Genomic DNA, 21,467 nt, shown 5'->3' on the forward strand with positions numbered 1-21,467 from the left:
TATGTTTTCTTTAAGTATTATAAATGTATGTATTAATGTAAACATAGAGCTACATTGGTATAATGAGGGAAGATATAAAACTAAAAGAACCCAAATTATATATACATATATACACATATATTTATATATGGATAGAAATATACCCACACATGCGAAGATTTTGAAAATCAGAAATGAGGATTCAGCATCTGAAGGAACTGATCCTTGCACTATTTTTACCATTCTGTAATGTAAATTCCCAGTTGCTGCATGACAGAGCAGCATTCTCCCAATGTTTTCCGAGCATCTCCCACTGATGGATATAAATAAAGCTTAAATAAAAAGCTGCTTCCCAAGATACTACTCTTATATCTACAAAGGTTAAAAGCTTAAAAGAGAGAAAGATAGGTAGGTGGGAAATGTTAATTCAGATTTGAAGAACTTCATAACTGCTTTATAAGCTTCATGGCACAGTGCCTTAGACTAAAAAAAAAAAAAAAAAAGTAAGAAAGAAAATGAAGTCACAACCTCAACCTATAAAAGATAAGGAGACATAACGCATTTTTGTCTCTATTGTCAGATGTCCAACACAAATCTTCTTAAGAATCCTGATTTTACTGCACACTATTTGTAAATTGCAGATACTTAGTACTAAAAGTCCTGGGTAAACCCTTCCTAAAAACAACCTGGATAAAATATAGAATGCAAAATAACCAGTAGTTAGTAAGTTAATTCTTGGTTTACTTCACAGAATGAAAATGAAATTGAGGGGTGAGTTATTACACCCTAAGGTTTTGATTATGCAAGCGCCTTTGCCAGCAGAATTCTGAAATTTGAGAGTTCAATGGGTAAGAAATGCGCTATCCATTTCAGCCAGGAATCCATTTGAAAAAGCTGTTATGAAATGAATAGATTGTTTTAAACTTCTCTTTCAGCTTGAGCTGAAATGCATGTTTTCAGGAGCTATCCCCACAGGTACCCACCACAACACTATCTTGGGGTGTACAGGCAGAATTTCTGCTGGATGAAGGCAAAACCAGAAGCCATGCTCCAACCTGGGCTGGACTTTGAGTCCACAGAACCAGAATTAAGGTACTCCAGGGTGAGATCCATCCCTCCTTATCAGTTCTGTGTGGTGACAGCCTCAGCCTCTCTCCAGACGGCTGCTGTTCCTACACTAGGCTATGTACTGCATGAAGCCTGTGCACCTGCAGTCACCTCTTCTTCAGATCCAACGAATGGGACTAGGGGAAACTAGTCCCAAACCAAGAGGAGGATTCAAGTAATCCAAGATACAATCCAGCATTTCTTATTTGGGAATAAAGAGGTAGGTGGGGTCTTGGAGATCTCACAGACTGGTTTGGTGAAAAGATGAGACACCTTCAGCACTCCTCTCTCGTGGACTGCTTTCCAACCACTCTGTTACAGTCAGGTCAGAGTGCTTCTGACTTGTTTCCTATCTGGGATGCTTGTCCTAATGAACGTGCTTTAAAATACTTACCTAATGCAAGTGCTTTGTGTAATACAAGACATTTTAGACCTATTAATGCATCAAAGTCAACCTTGTGTATGCTAAAATTTTCTACATAACTGCAGTATATACATTCTCCTGATAGAGATGTTGATAATTGCTCTATCTTCACCCAGCCACAATGTTTGTTTTCATTTGAGTTTTTGCTTAATATTACCCACCACGTTAAGGAAGATTTCCTTGCTGGGAAATAGGACATGATTTTCAGTGAGTCTCTTCTCGGATTCCACTGTTCTGCTAAGCAAAGCATCAGATGTCTGGCATGAAGTTGAGCCCTAAGGCACAATGTCCAGACAAGAAGTCATCAGACTCAGTAGCACTAACAGTTGTCTTGCTGAATTTCTTTTGGTGTTAAGGATAAGCCTTTACTTTGATCTCTTTTCCATTTGCTACATAAGTTTTTGCAGATTTTTAAAGTCAAAAGAGGCCATTTTGAACATCCATTTAGGAATCTATATAAAATGAGACCCTAGAACTTCATCTAGCAATTTCTGAATTTAGCTAAGTTACCAGTGGCTGAGCTAGAGAAATCATCAAGTATTTATTTATCTGAAGACTTCTTGTGCTGGATCTTTCACCACATCCATTGTAATCTCTTTCTGTAACCTCTAAATTTACCTTTTATGCACCTTTTTTCTTTCTTTTTTTAAATGTATGACTAGCTTTTTGAACTTCATTGATTTGTGCTCCTAGTGAGTGCATTTCTCATGCCTCCGATTGCTTGCTTAAATACCCCTCTAGTGCCAAATGTAAAATCCCTTATCTATCCTTTGTCTAAATGGTTAAGTCACAGTTTTACTGTTTCAGGTCATATACCTCTTTATGAACCACATGTACATCTGATTATTCATAATCATATAGACCCAAATTCTATGAGGGATGTGCTGCTAAAAGCACATGAACACACTTCTTTCTGTACTGAGAAAAACAAAAAATTATCAGGAAAAATTTAGTAATTTATAGCATGAAATTCAGTATGGGTTCTTAACTTTTGTTACATAAAATAGTAAAGCTGACATTGTAAGTAGCTGTGTTATCCAAGGTACTGGTTTTGCCTCTGTGTTGCTACCTTTCACTAGCAAGTGTTTGTGAAAAGTATAAATGCTCTAAAGAATTCATAAAAAGATCCAAGATACAATGAAGGTATCTCAAAAGAGAAATGTTCCAGCTAGCTTTCCATGAGGAATATGTATGTACACTTTAGGGTTCTATTTACTGAATTTTTCTTGAGTAGTCATTGCATTAAAATATATAAATTTTAAAAAAAATTAGTTGAGTTAGACTTTGCACACAAGAAGTGCAGAGTAAGAAACACACCTTTAGGAGCTCAGGGATGTGCAAGCTGGTACCTATGTTGGTGGAATTTTATTGTGACATATATATGTAAATATATAAATACACACACAATCCTTAAAATTCTAAGTCCCAATATACTGATTCAAACACAAACATCCTAGGTAAACTTATGGAGCTGAAATCTTCTCTCTAGCTCTACAAAGGACATTGATATCAATGTCTTCTGCATGTGTCTCAGTTTTTCATCATCACAAAATGTTTCTTCTCCCTGACAGTTTACTGTAAATTATCAAATCCCTTGGAACACTGGCACAGCCAGGCACACTTTCCCCTCTTGTGGTGCAAGCTGATAGAAGAACTGCAGTTCTGAGTGTAGGAAATATTAGTACTTAAAAAACAAAATAAAAATAAAAGAGACAGGTGTATATGAGGAGAATGTTTCATCCTTTCCCACCTCTGGGGAACAGAACTTTTCCCTTTGGAGCTCTGAGTGAGGCACACCTGAGGTTGCTACTGTCCTGAAAAACCTGTACTCTGATCACTGCTTCAAGGCACCAGCGGAATCTGATACCATTTGTGCTGCTCTTAAGGAAGCGTCCAAGGAGAGAGAAACAAAACTCACCCTTGCCTTAGGATTCTCCTACCATGGTTCTTGGATATAAAAAGGAAGAACTTAATTACTAATCAAAAAAGAAAAAAGCGGTGACGTTGGGGGAACAAGCTTTCAGAGTTTTGCTCAGTCTGAGAAACTCATCTCTTTTCTTCTAAGTTATGATTATAGTGAAGGCATGCAATGAGTCTGGTCTGACAAGGTGAGAGTTGCATGTCTATGAGCACTGCTTCTCAACAAGTGGGTCCTGTTTGCTTTTGCTCCTGCCAGGCAAAAATTATTACCAACTGAAGTAATTTTCCCCTGGCGCATCTTTATGCCTACACTCCTGCGTCCCCTAACACAGATGTACCTCAGCTTCAAATCTGCTGACAGTGACGCTACAGCACCTACAGAATTTGCTCAGAATTTTGGGTAGGTTTTATAACCACGCTGATCCCTGTGCCTCCCACCACTGCTAGTAATAACTGAACCAGTCAGAGAAGGTCTCTGCAAACCAGTCACAGCAGTGATTAAGATGTAGACATACGTATCTCCTCGCCCTTTAAATAGAAGGCTTAATTGGAGATGTGGATAGCAGCTTTCTAATGGACAGAAATTAAACTCCATTTAATTCCTGAGGAGACACTTCCAATGCACAAGGTTTACCACACATTTGGAGTGGGGAGGGAAGGGGGAAGGAAGGAGCTGCATGCACAACTCTCTCTACCTCTGACAATCACTGAGGAAAAGCAACATGAGGACCAGAATGGCATAAGTGTGGCAGGTGTGAATTGACCTGCACTGGCAAAGCTGCGAGCTGGGAAACTTGCAAATCACATGATTGTGCAATACTTGGCTCCAGTCAGTGCTATCGTGTTCTTTATTAAAAAAAATAAAAAAATAAAAAAGAAATCTTAAAGACATGTACATCAAGTTAAGGGATTAACTGTCAAGTGACATAACTGAAAATAGAGACAATATATTTCTTTATTGTTAATGAAATTCAGTTAAAAGTGAAGGAAGTGATAAAGAATGTACTGTTTTGTAATGTATTTTACATAAGAACGTAATATAGAAAGGGAAGTGCAATTAAATCTTAATGTGGACTTTTTTATTTTTAGTTTATCATCTGGTTTACATTTTGAGCCCCTTTGCAGCAGTAAATTATGCTGGCATTTCTTAGGGAATAACTGCCATGTTAATTTAGTTTAATAAAATAACTGACAGAAAAGGGGGAAAAGAAGCAAGAAAAGACAGTACCCCCCCCACACACACATTCCTTATCTTTAGCTAAGTATTCAAATGCTTTCTATATGAATTGTCCGTGGTCCAACTCCAGTACCATGTAATAATACAATACATTACAACACAGTACAATACAATCTTGGGTTTCTGTAGCGCCCTTCATGCAAGCATCCCAGGGTGCTTTACAATCATTATGAGTTAAAATTAAAACTGAAGCACATACAATTCCTAATAGAATCATTTTAAAAATGCTAAACAGAACAAATAACTTTTAAGTCTAGATTTAAAAGTCCCAACAGCCAAGCTTTCCTTACTTCAATTGGCAATGAGTTCCAAAGCTAGGGAGCAAAGCGACTAAAGGCTCTCTCATGTTATGTTAAAGGATCTCTCATGTTGTTTATACTTTTGCAGTACTCTACAGCCAAAAATTTTCCAAGAAGAAGAAAAAAAAAAATAAAAAATTATTTGCAATCTTGCTTTAAAGAACACTGGAGAAGTGGTTTGTTAATTCTCTAATAAAGTTATGTAAAAAATAAATGAATTAGGGTTTGTACTTGGCTGTGACTGTGTTAAGAGGTATGCAAGAAACATGAACAAATATGAATGAATGAAAAATTCTGTAGAAGTGCATTGCTTGACTGCCTTTTAACCCACTAAATGTACCCAGAAGAAAAAAAGAAAGTATGGTTATTTGTATATATGTATCTACAAAAAGAAGAACATCACTACAAATATTTAAAATGCAAGTTATTCTATATACTATTCTCAGGAACACTGAGTGAAAATAGAAGTCAGGTAAGGCTCAGTTCTACAACACATGCATGATTTAGGTGGAAAACGTATCAGAAGAAAATGTGCTGTGTTCCTTTTTCATTCTGTAACTTCCCTAAAACTTGAAGTCCATATGAAACAGACAATCACTCACATGACACAGTTCTCAAAAGTGCTGAGATACAATCAAAAATGGTTAGTGCTCAAAGCGGGATGCACAGTCCCAAAAATGCATTAATTTTATACTTTTCACAAGAGATGCTGGTGGACGACAGGTGCATATAACTCGTGACTCTAGAAGTGTAAAAAAAAAATAAAAATCCAGCAACAACAAGAACAACAAAAAAAAAACCAAAAACCAAAAAAAACCCACAACAACAAACCCCACAAAACAAAAACAAAACAAAACCAAACCCAAAAAATAACAAAAAAAAAAAACAAACCCCAAAACCTCAACAGTAGCACCATTCCTCTCTTGGACTCCTCCAATTTTCAGAAGCAGAAACAGAAGACCTTATTACAGCACAGATACCAAGGGACATGCTGACACCTTACAGACACGCCTGAAGTCAGATACTGCCTTTATCTGAAGAACAAAGCATGTTTTCCACCTCCTCTCACTATAATTTCAAGCCTCATAACTGTTTTGGAAAGTGACTTTACATCCTTCTTGTATTTAATTCCAATGAAGAGGCAGAAAAAAATCTCTGTATATTTTCACCTTTAATAGGGTGCTACGCAGATGAAACAGCTGCAGATAGACTGGCATAGCTTTAACACTGAGAGTGTTTACATGCATCTAAAAAACATAAATCAATGATCAAACGATCAATCGATTGAAAGGTTGAATACCCTGTGAATGTCCTCACACAGCTCTTCCCAAACACCTAGTACATATATCTTGCTCATCCCATTAGCAATAGGCTCGTCACTGCCCATTCTATCTGGATGACTAAAAATTATAGGCACAAATTTTAATAGTTAATTGCAAATGTTTTAAAAATCCAGATAGTATGTCAGCTTGAAGAGACATCACAGTGAATGCTCTTGAGCAACTGGGGGGGTGGGTTGAAAAGCCCTGCCAGCCAAAAGCTGGGCCCAGGCCCTCAAGGATTTACTTCCCCGAAATAATTAATGACATCTTTAAAATCTAAAGTACAGTAACTTCTAAGGCAGAAAAAAGAGCTGCATTCCTTACTCAGGTTATTAATTACTGGGGGAGGGGAAGAAGACAGAAAAGACTTACAAGCAACAAAGAAATCCAAGGACTTGATCTCAGGTCTAGGCAGGTAAAATTGAAAGGGGAAGGGACAAAAAACACCTTTTGGTTAAGTAAAGCATGAATCAAAAACTACTCATAAAAAGTATGTATTTTGGCAACTCTTAATAGCTCATTCCTTGATTATCTATAGGTACAGAAATTTTAATTTTTAGCAAACAACTTTTTTTGGTTAGGATTTTGGATCAGAACAGCATGCAAATTCAGGGCAGGGTATCTGAACAGAAAAAAAAGTATATGATCTATACCGTGCCCATGTCAGATTAAGAGAATCATTCACTACAGCTTGCTAAAAATGCAGTCAGGATAGTTATATTTGTCACAAGTGCAAAACTATGCAGACTTGGGTATCGTACCAGCACTTGTACTGTGTAAGCGTACGTTTCATGAAATGCAAGCACATATCCATCCCTCTGACTAAAATAATGCTATTCCTTCATCACCAAGAGCAAAATTATGTAAATGACATTATAGGCGGGGGAAGGGGGGAACACACAAATATCCTCCAAAAATTTTAAAATAGTCTGTAAATTACTATGTCCCCAAGTATCACAGCCTCTGGATATATTTTTTTAAAAATACTGCATGTACCCTACAAAATATTGAACAAAAAACCATTGAGAGTTGAGATTCTGCTATATATCAGGCCTGGAATTTCTCATATATAATGCCCTGACTCGTGGTTGCCCTGAGAACCAGACTAGATACAAACAGTCCTAAAGGATGAGCAAAAGGGAGGGAAAATAAAACCCAACCAAATAGCTAAACATTTCAGGATACGTGGGGCAAATATAATAAACATAATAATAATATAATATAATAAATATAATAATAATATAGGGCAAAAAAAAGAATACCTGGCTTTGGAAGTATTTTTGCAGTGCTTTGATAGTGCCTGTTTGTGAATACTAATATCAATAATCTGAAATATCTTTCTGTAGAAAACAAATCAGGCAAGATAATACCAGTAGAAAAGTCAATGTCATTTGATCGCTGCCATATTTTTAAAGCAGTGTCAGGATACTAATTAATCTCTACAATCTCTTCATTTGGTAGGTGACTTGTTATCGTCTTTTCATGGAAAAGGTTACAGGAACTCAAGATAAGGAATATATCTAAATGTTCAAAAGCACACGGTGAGTTTGTTCCGGAATTATCAAAAGGATTTCCTGTCCTTTTCTTACACCAATACCCCATGCTGCTCTCCTCTTCCTCATAAAAGTTGTTAGAACTACATATATCATAATTATAAATATATATATATATACATATATATAATACACAGAGAAACAGAGAAAGATGCTGTAAATCAATAGGTGCAAAAGAGGAAAAAACCTCTTATTAATATCAGAATAAATACAGCCTGTAGTATTTCAGTTATTAACTGTGAAGTAAGAAGAAACTTCTGCACTAAAAATCAAAACAGAGCAACACTGTGAAAGTTAAGTATGAAAATGCTAAGACTAAGGCAAGACACTGAAGGACTAACATTAAATAAGTAAATGCAACAGAGCTGCCTGCCTGCCTGATCACTTTAGAGCACCTCCCAGAAGACTGAAGTAGAGTAGAGCTTCTGTGCAAGGGTTTGGAAATAAGAATTGATGGTAGAACAATTTCTTTACAACCCTTTGGAGACTGAAGAGCCAAAACAGGAGGGAAATGAGATCTAGGCCACTCGCGAGATAGACCAATTTAATGGAATGCACAAGACGGCCCAAAATTGAGCCCTAGATTAAATTCCAAGTTACCTTCCCCATCAAAAGAGGTCTGGAGAGGAAACAGAAATGAAGCAAGCTGTGCGTATCAAATGCAAAGTCTTTCAGTCAGCATCTGCACATGCTGCCAGTCTCTAGCAATAAAATCTGCAAACCCGATGTAAAGCATAAAAATACACACTTTAGCACATAATTCAGAACAGGCTTGGGTTTTCCATGAAAAATTAGAAGTGACCTTTTACCTTGACTGCTTGATACCAAAATTTTGAGGCTAACTGTCTGAACGGCTGTTTGCATTCCACAGCAGTTCAGAGGTGTGTGTTTGCTCCAGTCCATCCTAAGCACTCCAAGTCATGTTGACAGGGATTCCCCACGATATGCTGAGCAATAAAACTGACCTTCAGGGGTGGCCACACAATCACAGAGTAAGAATTACAGCAGCTTCAAAAAGGACCATGTAATCAGCTCTCCTAATGAGAACAAGAGTCACAGTGGTATTTTATCAAGAAAGGTGCGAAGAGTTCGTACCTTTATACCCCAAAGTTTTAGTGGGACAAGAAAATAAATGGCTAAATAAATTTAAAAGAAAGAAAAAAGAAAGAAAACTCCACTCTAGCAAATAATGCTGATAAGTTTTCAAGACTCTATAATTGAAACAGACTGGTTCTCAAAGTTTTGTTCACATATTTTCAAGTTACCTGCCCTATGAACAAATATGAGCAATCTTTTAATATATAAAACGCAAGATTGCTTCAGAAAATACAGTAAACTCTAAGTGAAAATGGGGCTTCAGAAATACCATGCATTGAGCACAGAGGCTTAATTACTTAAAAGCAAGTCTCTATACCTACACAAAACAGAGTATTGCTAATGACAGTGACAGAAAATGATAACTACTCTCGTTTCCACTTTGAGTCATTTTGCTGTGGTTAATAAATTATATCCATAACAGTGTTAATAAGTTATGGTACGGTGTCACTGCATCAGTTTGCGTTTATGATGAAGCACTTCATATGGCATTACCTATACCTGTGGAAGGAGAGAGTCCTTTTCTGCTCTCAGAAGAATCTCCTATGCTGGAACTTTGATGGATCCCCTAAGGAAATGCTGTCTCCTGACCTCTGCCTTGCTCTTACTTCTCATCTCTGCTGCAGGTGCACGCCATGGCGGGGCAATTCAAAAACTTTAATACCTTTAATAAAACACTGGCAATCTTAAATCATTGCCCTTTCCATAGGAATGATATACAAGGAGTTAGAGATAAGGCAAGTACGGGAAGTATTGAGATCAATTTACTCATGTGAAAAGGACACAGTCAAATCAACTCATCTTCCCTCAAGCTCCTGGAGGGAAACAGGAAGACTTAGACTGATTGATGGGCTCTTGATCAACTACTTTAAAAGCTTGTTTTTCTAAAAGTTAAGAATAAATAAATGTACTTTAAGCTTAATACAGTTTGGTTTCTAAAGAAAAAAGAAAAGCAGAAGCTATTTAAATTCTTGCAACTCAACTATGGCAGCACTGGTGAACATAAGAGATGGTGAAAGTAATAAGCACACTTTTAACAACGGAAAGAAGCTCATGGCTTTAAGTATTTTCTTTTACAAATAAAGAAATACAAACCAGTAAACAAACAGTCCCAAATCAGAGTTCTATAGTGTGGAGTTTTAGTCATCTCAAGCATTAACTTGAAGAGCTGCTATTAAGCAAGATGGTTTTTTGTCCATTAAAGTTATCACATAAAAATTCAGTATAGTTTGAAAGAAATTTTTTTAGAAGAATGTAGTTATTGAATTGTCTCCAGTACCATGATACTTTCTATAGTAAAGCATTTCTTTTAAAAGCTTTTTTTCTGCTTTATATATACATATATACAGAAACTCCTTTGTGAAACACAATGTCCAAATAGAAATGAGATATTCCAGCTCTAAATAGAAATTATTTGCTTTCCATCAGTATCAAGTAAAAAGTAGCACTATTAGATTAAAATGGAGAAAAATCCCAAATTTTCTGCAGCCTCCATAAGCCAGCAGAGCAAAAGCTCAAATGCTTTTACAGTAGGTACATAAAAGATAACTTTGTAGACATATTACTGGAATGGTTTGCAACCAGTGAAGATAATTTTGATTATTTCCACTTCAAAACTTCCTATATTGGAGCCACATCACTGAAAGCAATCTAACCGTAGGGGGAAAAAAAGTGATGGGAAACAAGTCTGCTAATCTCTTCACAAAAATTAGACAGAGGAGGAGAGTAGTCTCCTGTAGATTAACTTAAGTCTTTCAGAGACAAAGACTTCAGTATTCTAAACAAGAGAAATAAAATCCCCATAAAAATACCTTCCCTTCCTTAATTTCTCTTTTTCCCTCCCTGCCACAGCTAGCATTATTTATTTGTATACTGAATTCATCTCCGCTGCGCCATAATGAAATACATTTTAAAATTTAAAAGGTAAAAAAAATACCATGTTTCCACCACAGCATCATTGGACACCATACTGCATAGAAAAATGAGTCGTGCCTTTGCAGTAATTTGACAAGAGAAGAACAAAAAGAATGGCAAAAATAGAACAATACGACTAAGGCTTGAGGAACACATCGGTTCAATATTTAGCAATGCATAAATTGAGGTTTCATTTTTGTTTAGGTATATTTTGATTAGAACTAATAAATGACTGATTTTCCTTTGGTTCTTTGCAACAACAACATATCACCCAAAGAGCTTTATTCTTTATTCCCTTCTCATATAGCATGCCAAAGACTGTCTCAGTTTATGAATTAGCATTTAAAACTACTGTAGGTTATCTAACAAGCATTCAGATTCAATAGTACTTTTGACAGCAGTAAGTAAAGAGCCTTTTAACATCTTGAACACATGTGCTTGAAAAAAGTAGTTGCATCAAAGCAGTTCAAAGACTGCAGACAAAAACCAGTTAAAATCCAGTTTGCTGTGAGATGATTTTAGTGTGGTGTAAACAACCTTTCACGACTCCCCATGGGAAACGTAAGACTATGTTCAAAATGAATCAGGCATATTTATAAAGATCATGAAGTGGTCAAATGCATTTGCATTTTTGGCAGATCCACTCCACGGGTACTACTTGCTACAGTCTGTAGAAATCTCAAATCTCACATCAGCGTTGCCTATAGTGCTTTATTATTTATTACATGTTATGCTAAGTACCTGCGAAAGGGGACATTCCTTGGCCAATGAACTCTGGTTCATATCCTTCAGTAAGTCCTTCAGAGCATTTCTTACTGTTGTGTGAGACCATTGTTCAGGAGGCAAGTCTTCTAGTTTAGGGCAACTATTTGAAACACAGATTAGAAAAGGGATTATTACAAGATTGCATCCTGCTGCAGAACATTCCTTTAAGACAGACAGATTTCATTTTGCGCATCAAGCAGATGCATCTGGAGATTGCTCTCGGTCTCCTGATTGTTCCGATTAGTTAATTACTTTATACAACACATCTGCTGTATTGATGCATGAATTATACATCAGCTGCATGTGGCGACTATTTTTTCATGTTACTTCTACCTTCCTGCTCTGATGCGCTTGGTAAAACAATTTAAGGTGTAATGCTTTCTCACGACTGATCATGAAAAGCATTAATATATTAACCATTTTTTCTTTTTTGTTGCCGTGAAATTTAAGAACTTAGACAGCAACAATAAGTGTGAGCAAGTCATTCTTTTACAAAATGCACACAGATGGTACTGTTCATGATATGCAAAAATATTTTTCTCTTAAGTAAACTTTATGTAAAATGCCTTCTTGTAATGCATCATTTAATTGACTAAAATGCAATATAGTTTTAATGAGATATCCAAAGAAAATCTATGTATCAGAGCTATAAAAGTTTCTGCAATAGTATACTGTAAGTTAAAGAAGAATTAGAATAACTAAAAAGGAATTTAGGCAAGCCTTTGTACTTTGAGCACAAAGCAGGGTGGGAATTAAATACAAGCAATATTAACAGTTAAGAGCAGACAAGTAACAGTTCACGTCCCAGAACTAGTATATGACTTACCTGTGTAACTGGATTTTCAGTGTGACCACATGATACACGTCTTGCAGCATGTCTGCTACTGTAGCATCGGGGGCATCTGTCACATAGGAGAGTGGAACTGGATTCCACTTCCCAACCTGGATAAGCCCTGCAGGATTGTAATTTTCAGAGGGGAGGGGGAGTGGGTAAGAAGGGCAGGAAAAATTGAAAGAAAGTGATGTACCTAATTCCTAGGGGCAAAAGAAATACCTGATTTTAACAAGATCACCACCTTTGTTTCTAACTTCTTAAATCTGGCAAAATGAAAGAATACCCCCTCCTCCAAAAACCCCCACCCACACACCACCAAGGAGAGGCCTTATCTGTATTATGAAATTATACAAATACATTACAGTAGAGATTTTTTAAATATGTATAGAAGTATATTTTCCTAAGTTCCCATGAATTCAATAGGACATGATATAACATTAGCATTCCTCTTAATAAATAAATGCAAGAATTGAGCACAAAAAAAAATTACTTTGCAATCTATAAAACCATCAGGAACAAAATAAAAGAAACAGAGCTGGATATTCAGTCATAAATGCAAGTTGACTCTCAACAGTCCATCTGCTCAAATATGCTTTACACTTCCTTGTGGATCCTCAGTGGAGCAGATTATTAAGGTCAATAAGCATACTAATGATTCAGTTGAAGTCTTTTTTCTTCTTTAAAAAAAAAAGGAAAAAAAAAAAGGAATTTACCTCCACATTCCCCATGAACAAAATGTGCACTAACTAAATAAAAACATATCAAGGAAAAAAAAATACAGACTCTGCAAGAAGTTTAAGAAGTAAAACCTGTATTGCATTCCTAAAAGAAGTCCTACCCCTCCCCCAAGACCCCACAAACAAACACAATTCATTGTACAATTTCATAATCTTATTTACCTTTTGCTTGGGCAGCAGAGCTGTGAGAATATCCAAGAGATAGCAATGCCATTTCAATCAGCTGGTTGAAAAGCATATCCTTCCTCACCAACACAAATTCTGCATGCTCCTCCTTAGAATCATACTCAATGGCATTTTCATAATGTTCCACTACACAGAAAACTGGAAGCATACTTCCTATTAAAAAAAATTAAATTTAACATATTAAACTTTAGTTATAGTAGAGTAGGTGGGTCTATACAAAGTTATGTAAATAAAACCTGTACAAACAGGCAGAGGAGGCATCAAGAATCATCACAAATATTTGATCAACATATTCCCCGAGTCCTTTCCCCTCACCCTCCCCAAAAAAGAGAAAGTTCTACAAAACATACATCTCCCTGAAAGGCAGAAATGCAAATATATCTCCCTTGATCAGATACAGGTTTAAAGAATTACCTTCTATAGAAATAGCAAGGTTGACTGAAGAGAAGTTGATTCTCTCTGTCCTGCCTGATTTGTTGTGAGTAGCAGGCAGCATGAGAACCTAAATACATACTGCAGATGTCTTCACTGTAAGCCATTTTAGTACCAGCCACATAATTTTGTTTGTTAACATTAAAACTTTCTTAGTCCTGCCAAAAATGTTTAATTGCTTTCAATAACAGCAACAAATCACCTTGTGTGTTATATATTCACTCTGAAAAGAGTACACAAGGAAACAAGGCAAAAGTTAACACTAATTCGTGCTTCATTCACTGAGTGCACTTGAGCACTACTTTCACTTGCATCTTTAAGGAACAAATCATAATTTCAGTGCTGCTTTAAGAAGTGTACCTGCAGTTCAGGCTTATTTTTGTTGTTCTTGCTGTTTTTGTTGTCTCCTGCACTTTACATCCCACAACGCTATTTTGGCATGCCTGAAAGTTAACTACTGATTTCCAGTTTTGTAGCATCATATGGCAAACCCTTCCATACACTGCACAGAATATTAAGCAAATAACCTTTTTTCTTTCCTTTGGCCTTTTCTTAAAATTTATTTTATTTTTTTCATCCCTTTTGATTATAGAGAGAGAAGTAACAAATGACCCAAGCTGTTTAAGGGACAAAGTCTCTCTCAGCAATCAGATCCCTGGACTTTATGAAAATCCCTCCCAGATGGACATGGATGACACAATGACCCGTGGTTTTAAGCTCCAGTCCTGTTCTGCTGTCTCCAGCAGCACAGGTTAGGATCTCTTAATGACAAAAAGCAGAAGGGTTAAAAGGAGATGTACAGAACTGTCTTATGGCAGCCTGCCAGAGGGGTATCATCTTTAGCATAAATGATGACAAGGGTTATTTTAACAGGGCACCCAGGAACTCCAATTAGTCCTACAATGTTAATGCCTCTATAACCACTGCCCTCTAGACTTAGGGAAACCTCCTAACGTGCTAAGGTGCACCTGACATGCTGCAGTCTAAAAGGAAGCTTTACTCTTGACAACAGAGTAAGACATCTGCTGATTTGTGCTCTAACGTATAATAAGAAATCATGATAAAAAAGATATCTCTTAAGCACATATATTTAAACTACATCTGCTCACCAGAGAGCCAATCTCTGGCAAACAAACCCCTTTAGGCTTGCAAGGAAAAGCCCAGAAACTCACTCCAGTTTGCCCAATAGGCTCAGCATGAAAGACTGAAAGACAAGAGCAAAAGCATGCTAATATTTATGCAGTTCAGAAAGGAGGAATTTTTTTTTTGGTTTGGGGTTTTTTTCAGCTTTTTTTAATTTTTTTTAAAATTTTTATTTATTTATTTATTTATTTATTTTTGTAATCTGAGTGAGACTGGCCAGGAAGGGAGAGAAGACCAAAGCAAAAGCAGTACATGCAAAGCGGTGTTTACTTCACTGCTTTTAAATAAGCTGTGGACACACACGATTCATCTGCGAAAAGGTGGTGGTTTGTTTTTGGGGTTTTTTCTCCCAGGCTCTCATGATTGATGTTTCACCTACTACCATCTGACTCAGAGTAAGGGCTCAAAATTCTTAAGCAGTTTCACCAGTAATTCCTGAAGATAAAGTGTAAGCAAAGCTTCATTCTAGCAAACAGCACAGATACATTCAAAACTAGCTAAAGCATATCTGTTTTTCCCCTTATCAGCTCCTACAAATTAAGCTACAATCAGACACAACACACAGGTACTTTGCTGCTTATCAGCGCCCTTTTTGCCAGGTATATGGTTTCCTCAGTTGCAGTATTTTGGGAAATGCCGTACTTTAATCAACACAGGAGAGCCTCCTGGCCAAATTTTGAGGCACAGCATAGATTAACAGAGGTGGATCCCGGTAGTGCAACACAGGTATCATCTGACTACAAATCAAGCTACTAAATCTTTTAGCAAACTGTCACTAGTGTCCTTCTGTTAATGTGAAAAATGTTATACAGGAGAGCACAATCTCAGCTGGCTGATCACTGCTGCTAGTACTTGGCAAGACCTCCAAGTGCAGCAACTTCATAACCTTCTAGTGTTAAAGGGGAGAGCATTGGTCAGTGCTCCCTGCTAAAAATACAGCATGATTTAAACCTGAAGGCAGTGTTAGAGCTTTTGCTGAAGGTTTACGAGTCTATGTAAACAGCATGTCTGCCATAAGGAGCAGTGAAGTCTGTAGAATCCTTGTCTAAAACTGTCCTGGCATTAAAGTTTGCTGTGCAAATATCACATAATACCAGAGACAGCTGAAATCTCCTATTTAGGAATTTATGGAACTTATATGTTTGCAGGCGTCAGAAAGTCCTTTTTATACAGCCCCACTGCTTCACTGTACAATGTTAATGCACTCTGCTTGAAAAGCCGTAATAAATTATATTTTTAATGCTCTTACCCTGGCTTTCTTAAGATGCATACATTCTTGGCAAACAATCAATAAATAGGGTAATCATGAGCAGAGGCCAAAGAATTTGCTGAAGTGCTGTTTTTCCATTTTTAATAGATAAAGATCTAACAATACGGACTGCTGTGTCTGTTCATTTCAGGATCAATATATTCTTTGTTTTCGCCAAACCGAGGAAAAAATAAATGATTGTACGATAAATGTTATGCATCAGACACAATGAAATTCCTCTGCCTTCTAACTTTGTGCATTTAAGAGTCTTGGTTGCATTTTGCACTTTGCTTAGCAAATACAAGAAAAATCTGGATTATAAACATAACTGATTATAATAGGAAAAGTAGAGGCTGTTTTAAGACATATGCCAAACTACATGCAGCATATTTTGATTTAAATTAGCAAGCCTGCAGGACATGGTCAAAAAGACTTACAAATTTTGATAAGTAAAATTTGTATATTATTGTCCTTTAAAAGTATTTTCAATGCAAACAAAGCCATCCATATACAAACATCAATGATTCTAAATGTGCCTTTTCCTTGTGTAAATGTCTAATTACAGCAAACCAGCCACTGAAAAATATGACACCCAAGTTGTTCATTGTTCAATAATGAATTGTACTTAAGAAAATAAACTGCGAAGATTGACATCATAAATGACTTTTCCAATGTGATACCTAAAGATTTACACTCTCTCCTTTAAACCAACTTGCAACTGCTACTGCTGCCCTTCCAATCTTAGGACCATCATTAGGAGGAAAGGAGAGAGTTTCTTTTGGGGGTTCAGTATTTACTCTTACATATTTTTGCGTTTCTTAGCCTAGCGCTTACTCAAAGAAATAATGCACCAAATTACTTAAATTTTGATGTAAGAATTTGCTTTAATCAGAGCAGCTAGCCTTTACCTTAACAAAAATCAGACTCCACCCTGAAAAGCAAGATGCTCCACCCAAGAATGAACCTTACATTTCCCAAATGTGATTTATATCAGAATTGGGAATATATAGTATTTTAGAATGGAAATTTTAATCCTGAAATATAAATGAAGTAGAGTCTGCAGAAGTATGCTTCCCCCCCAAATATTATAAATCATATTTCTCTAATGCAGAATTATCAAAAGTGTTACCTTTTCTAATATTAGTTTTCATCAGGTGTCCAGAGTGTTTTAAAGGCACTCCTTGCATTTTAGTTCCTGTACTTCCAAGTCTTCCTCTTCCTAATGGGCTCCCATTCTGTTCCAAGCGCGCAATTTTGGCTGGTGGACCCTTCGGATCGCTTACATTGTTAGACATTTCTGAATGTTCTTTCCCCTGAGTTGCCTCGTTCAAATGATCCATACTCAGTCCCGCCTCTAAAGATCACCTGCCATGATTAAAAAAAAAAAAATATATATATATATGTTGCACACGTGTGCGCATATGTATACGTACACAGCCTGCACATGTACAGAGACAGATATATATGTATCATAAGCTCATAAAGAATAGATAACTATTTTAACTAGAAAGAAATGTCTTTTTTAAAAGAAACAAACTTATTCTTCAAAAATTACCTCATAACCCAGTTTACAGAGAGATTGTATCATAATCTAGTGGAATGGTTTCTTAAAAGCCAACCAGAGTACCTCTTAAAAAAATTTAGAAAAAAAAATATCTTTGGAGATATTCTACTAAAACTGAGAGAATCTAAAACTCATATAAGTGATGATGATTGTCAAGGTGTGTGCTTCAAGACAGCTATTGTTACAAATCTCACAGAAAGGTTTGTTATTAATCGCGGATGTTTTTATTGTGAAGAGAGAAAGATTCTAATGAAAAATTTCTTGATCTATTTGATTATAAAATGGATGAACAACAATAGAAAGATTGTTAAAACTTTAGTTGAAGGAGCAACAGATTTATTAGAGATGTAGACTATTGTCCATTTAAAATTCCTCTCCCCCTTAGAAATAGAAGTTAGAAAGAATTTGACATTTAACTTCAGAAAGCAGTGGCGGGAGATGGTTGCTTTTGAGTTTCCTAAGCAATATTATACAGAGTTTATCAACTTTTGCAAGGTTCAAAATATTCAGTTTTTCAGATATTAAGCTTCAGGTGTTACTCAGCGTAGTTTATTCAATTAAGATAAATAACCGAATAGTTTCTCACTAGACATAAAACTGAGGAAAAATCCTCCACAATTTCTACAGTACTTTTGATGCCCTTAAATATAAAAAAACCAAAACCTGGGTGATGCTGACACAGCTATTTGAAACCAAAAAACCAGAATTTCAATAGCAAATTAAGAAAAGGTATATATGAGCATGCTTGCACTTCCCTTTTTATAAACTTTCGAAACCTCTGTCTATGACTAACAATTACAGTTAAATCACTAAAAATCTCCCAAGCCTACAACATAACAGAGTAAGTTTTAAGGATTTTTTGCCACTCATCAGAACCTGTTCTGCCAACTATATTAAAAAGCTTGCTGAGAGCAAAGGCATCTTTCTGGTTATGATTTCACTAATCAATACTGTTGTGATTGTTAGGTATTTTACCTACCTTTCCCATACAGGGAAAGGTATAACTACACAGACAATTATGTCACATATATATAAAAATAATATAATCACTAAGGACAGGTTAACAGACATTAATCTTTGAACTAGTATTTACATTAGCAAGTACAAATACTAATACTGGGTAAATCATATTTAGAAAGACTGGTGTGAATCGGATAATTGCTACTTTCTTTCAGTTGCCTAGTAATTCAATACATTTTCTGCACATTTCATAGCGAAGTTATTAGAGTCTAAATATCTTGGAATCTCTATATATATACACTTCTATGTCACTAGTATACATGCCAATGATAATTTTGTAGACTATTTTTTTCCTGTATGAACATCATGCTGCTTTTTCCGATACGGTGAAGAAAGAGGCAATGTATTAATTCAAACCTTTACAAGCAACCTCAAGAATGCAACCAAATAGAGGAAGCTTAGACAATCGTTATTTTTCCTAATGCTGTTAGGTGACAGGCTAAGGTTCACCATTCATCTTTATCCCATCTGTTTTAGGTCATGCGTCTCATTAACAGTAAACATGCCTATTTTAGCCACTTTTCCAAAAGAATTTTTTTAAACTGTGCTAAGTGTAACCTAAGCAAAGAATTACAGACTCAAACTGTTAAAATCTTCCGATGTTTCTAACAACGCTAACATACCATAGAGCTGGTATTCTGAGACTGGTCTATCTCAAGAAAAAGAGGATTAACAAAAAAAAAAGAAAAAAAGAGGGGGGTGGGGGGGGGGAAAGAGTAAAAGAAAACACACACAAAAAAGCTTCGAACAAGAAATTCCTCATCACTTTTGGCAACTTCGGAAGTACTCTAAGCACGAAGGTTCTTTGCTACGAAAAGTATCTAGTCATCATGAGTCAGAATCGCACTACATCATGTACAGTGAATAAAAGTGATAGATCGCCACTTAGTTAATACACTGACTGCAACCAAAACACCAAATGGGTCATTTTCGATTGGCCTGAGAATACCCACCCATCGGCATCCTTTCACCGCTTAGTCATCTTGTAAAAAGCTTTATGTTACAAAGCAAAATTACATGCACATAAAACACCTAATTTACTCATTTAAACTCCATGCCCAAGGCTAAAGTTCACTGAAACCTCAGTTTGGAATAGTGATGAGCAACAACCAGCATGGCCTGCCCAGGGAGAGGGTGGCAGGAAAGACCTATCATCTCTGCCGGTTCCAGGCCAGGAGTTTCCCCGGGTTTCACATTTAGGCATCTTTCAAAACTACAAGTTTTCATCACAGATCAGTGAGAGAAGAGCACAATTTCAAGGCACAGTTTCCCGGAGCCAGCGTACACGTACAGGCACACCGCGCAATTTCTGAATGAGAGTCGGTGCCGTATCTCCTTTTGTCGCGATGTAACGCTGCCGGTATTATATTATTTCTTTCTCTCCTCCTGAATCAGCCCCCTCCCCATGCCTTTCCCCTCCTCTTCCCTCCCTCCCCCATAAAAACCCATAATCACATTTGAGAGAGGCTCCGCACTTATCCGTTCCATATGGCTCTCACAATCCAGGCCAAGCTTTCCCTGTGACCTTTTAAAGAGACAAAGAAGCAAAGTACTTATCTAGAAACAGAAACACTGCAGTTTTCTGAGTGAAATTAGCAAAACCGACCCGAAACTCACCACTTCAAAACTTGACAGCATATAAATAACAAAAACAAAGGAGGTTTCCTTTGCAGCCCGAGCTCTTGAAGAGGAAGAAGTTCAAGACTGATGTTTTTAGGTCCCCCCCTTTCTGAAGGGGGGCGGGGGGGGGGGCAGCAGACCTGAGGACTACTTCCCCTAATATTCTCTTATTTTTTCTTTTTTTTTTTTTTTCTTGTTGCTATTTTCCTCTAGGCGGGGAGGGGCAAAAACAGATAGCGAGAAACAGAGTAGCCATGAGCAAAAATGGCAATGGACAAAAAAATAGAGATTAAATATCTTTTAAGAGAGCCAGTTTTCGAGGTTGAGCAACGGAAGACAGAGCTGCAGATCAAATTGATCAGACAAGTGTAACGCTCAAAACGAGGAATTAATACTACTACTAATAATTAAAAAATAAGTAGCAGGTTTAAATTAAGGTGGAGGGTGATTTAAGTCTAGCTATCTTTTCAAAAATAAAACCAATGCATAAAGGATCAAGTGAGAAAGGGGGTTATTAAAAAAAAAAAAGGCAAAGAAAAAAAAAAGGCAGCTTTTCTATCCAGTGTGAAGAGCAGAAAGTCTACTTCTAGGTTGTCACTTACACTATTATTCTCCAATAGGCACCCAGAGGAGCAGCACACACAGAAGGAGCCCGCTCCCCTCCCCCTCCGCAAAAATATACACCGTAACAGCCCCCAAACTTTCTGCGGAAACCTCAGCCCCAGAGATCGCTACTGGAGATAAAAAGGGGGGTAAAAAAAAAAAAGAAAGAAAAGAAAAAAAAAAAGTGGAGAGAAAATTGCAGGAAAAGGCACTAAAATGCCACTTTTAATCTCGCCTTTGCGGTCCGGGGAGGGAAAAAAAAAAAAAAAAAAAAAAGCAAAAAAAAAAAAAGCAGAGAGGACCTGTCTCCTCTCATTTACCGGGGGCTGTTGTGCGAGTGAGGGGGGGAGAGAGGGAGCGAGAGAGGAGGGGAGAGAGAAAAAGAACAGAGGGGAGGAAGGAAACACACAACAAGGCACACCACCACCACTACAAAAAAGTGACGAGGTTTCACTCCCTCCGA

At 36.8% G+C, this 21,467-nt stretch overlaps 1 protein-coding gene across 4 annotated transcripts in view; it reads right to left on the minus strand.

Moving 5' to 3' along the window:
• SATB1 (SATB homeobox 1) overlaps positions 1-20,542 on the minus strand; it is a 73,280-nt gene extending 52,738 nt beyond the window's left edge. Inside the window, exons 1-6 of one of the 4 annotated variants that reach the window (XM_058832620.1) lie at positions 20,399-20,504; positions 20,237-20,306; positions 17,327-17,562; positions 13,350-13,526; positions 12,442-12,568; positions 11,592-11,715 (exon numbers count right to left, since the gene is read on the minus strand). In XM_058832620.1, coding sequence (XP_058688603.1) covers positions 11,592-11,715; positions 12,442-12,568; positions 13,350-13,526; positions 17,327-17,537 — 639 coding nt within the window. In that variant the 5' untranslated portion in view covers positions 17,538-17,562; positions 20,237-20,306; positions 20,399-20,504. Of the gene's footprint in view, positions 1-11,591; positions 11,716-12,441; positions 12,569-13,349; positions 13,527-17,326; positions 17,566-20,236; positions 20,307-20,398 lie in introns of those variants that run through there. The other 3 variants (XM_058832619.1, XM_058832621.1, XM_058832622.1) reach the window with 3 other exon arrangements.
• Positions 20,543-21,467: the final 925 nt, after the last annotated feature.

Source organism: Poecile atricapillus, chromosome 2 (assembly GCF_030490865.1).
Source record: "Poecile atricapillus isolate bPoeAtr1 chromosome 2, bPoeAtr1.hap1, whole genome shotgun sequence".
Taxonomy (NCBI): domain Eukaryota; kingdom Metazoa; phylum Chordata; class Aves; order Passeriformes; family Paridae; genus Poecile; species Poecile atricapillus.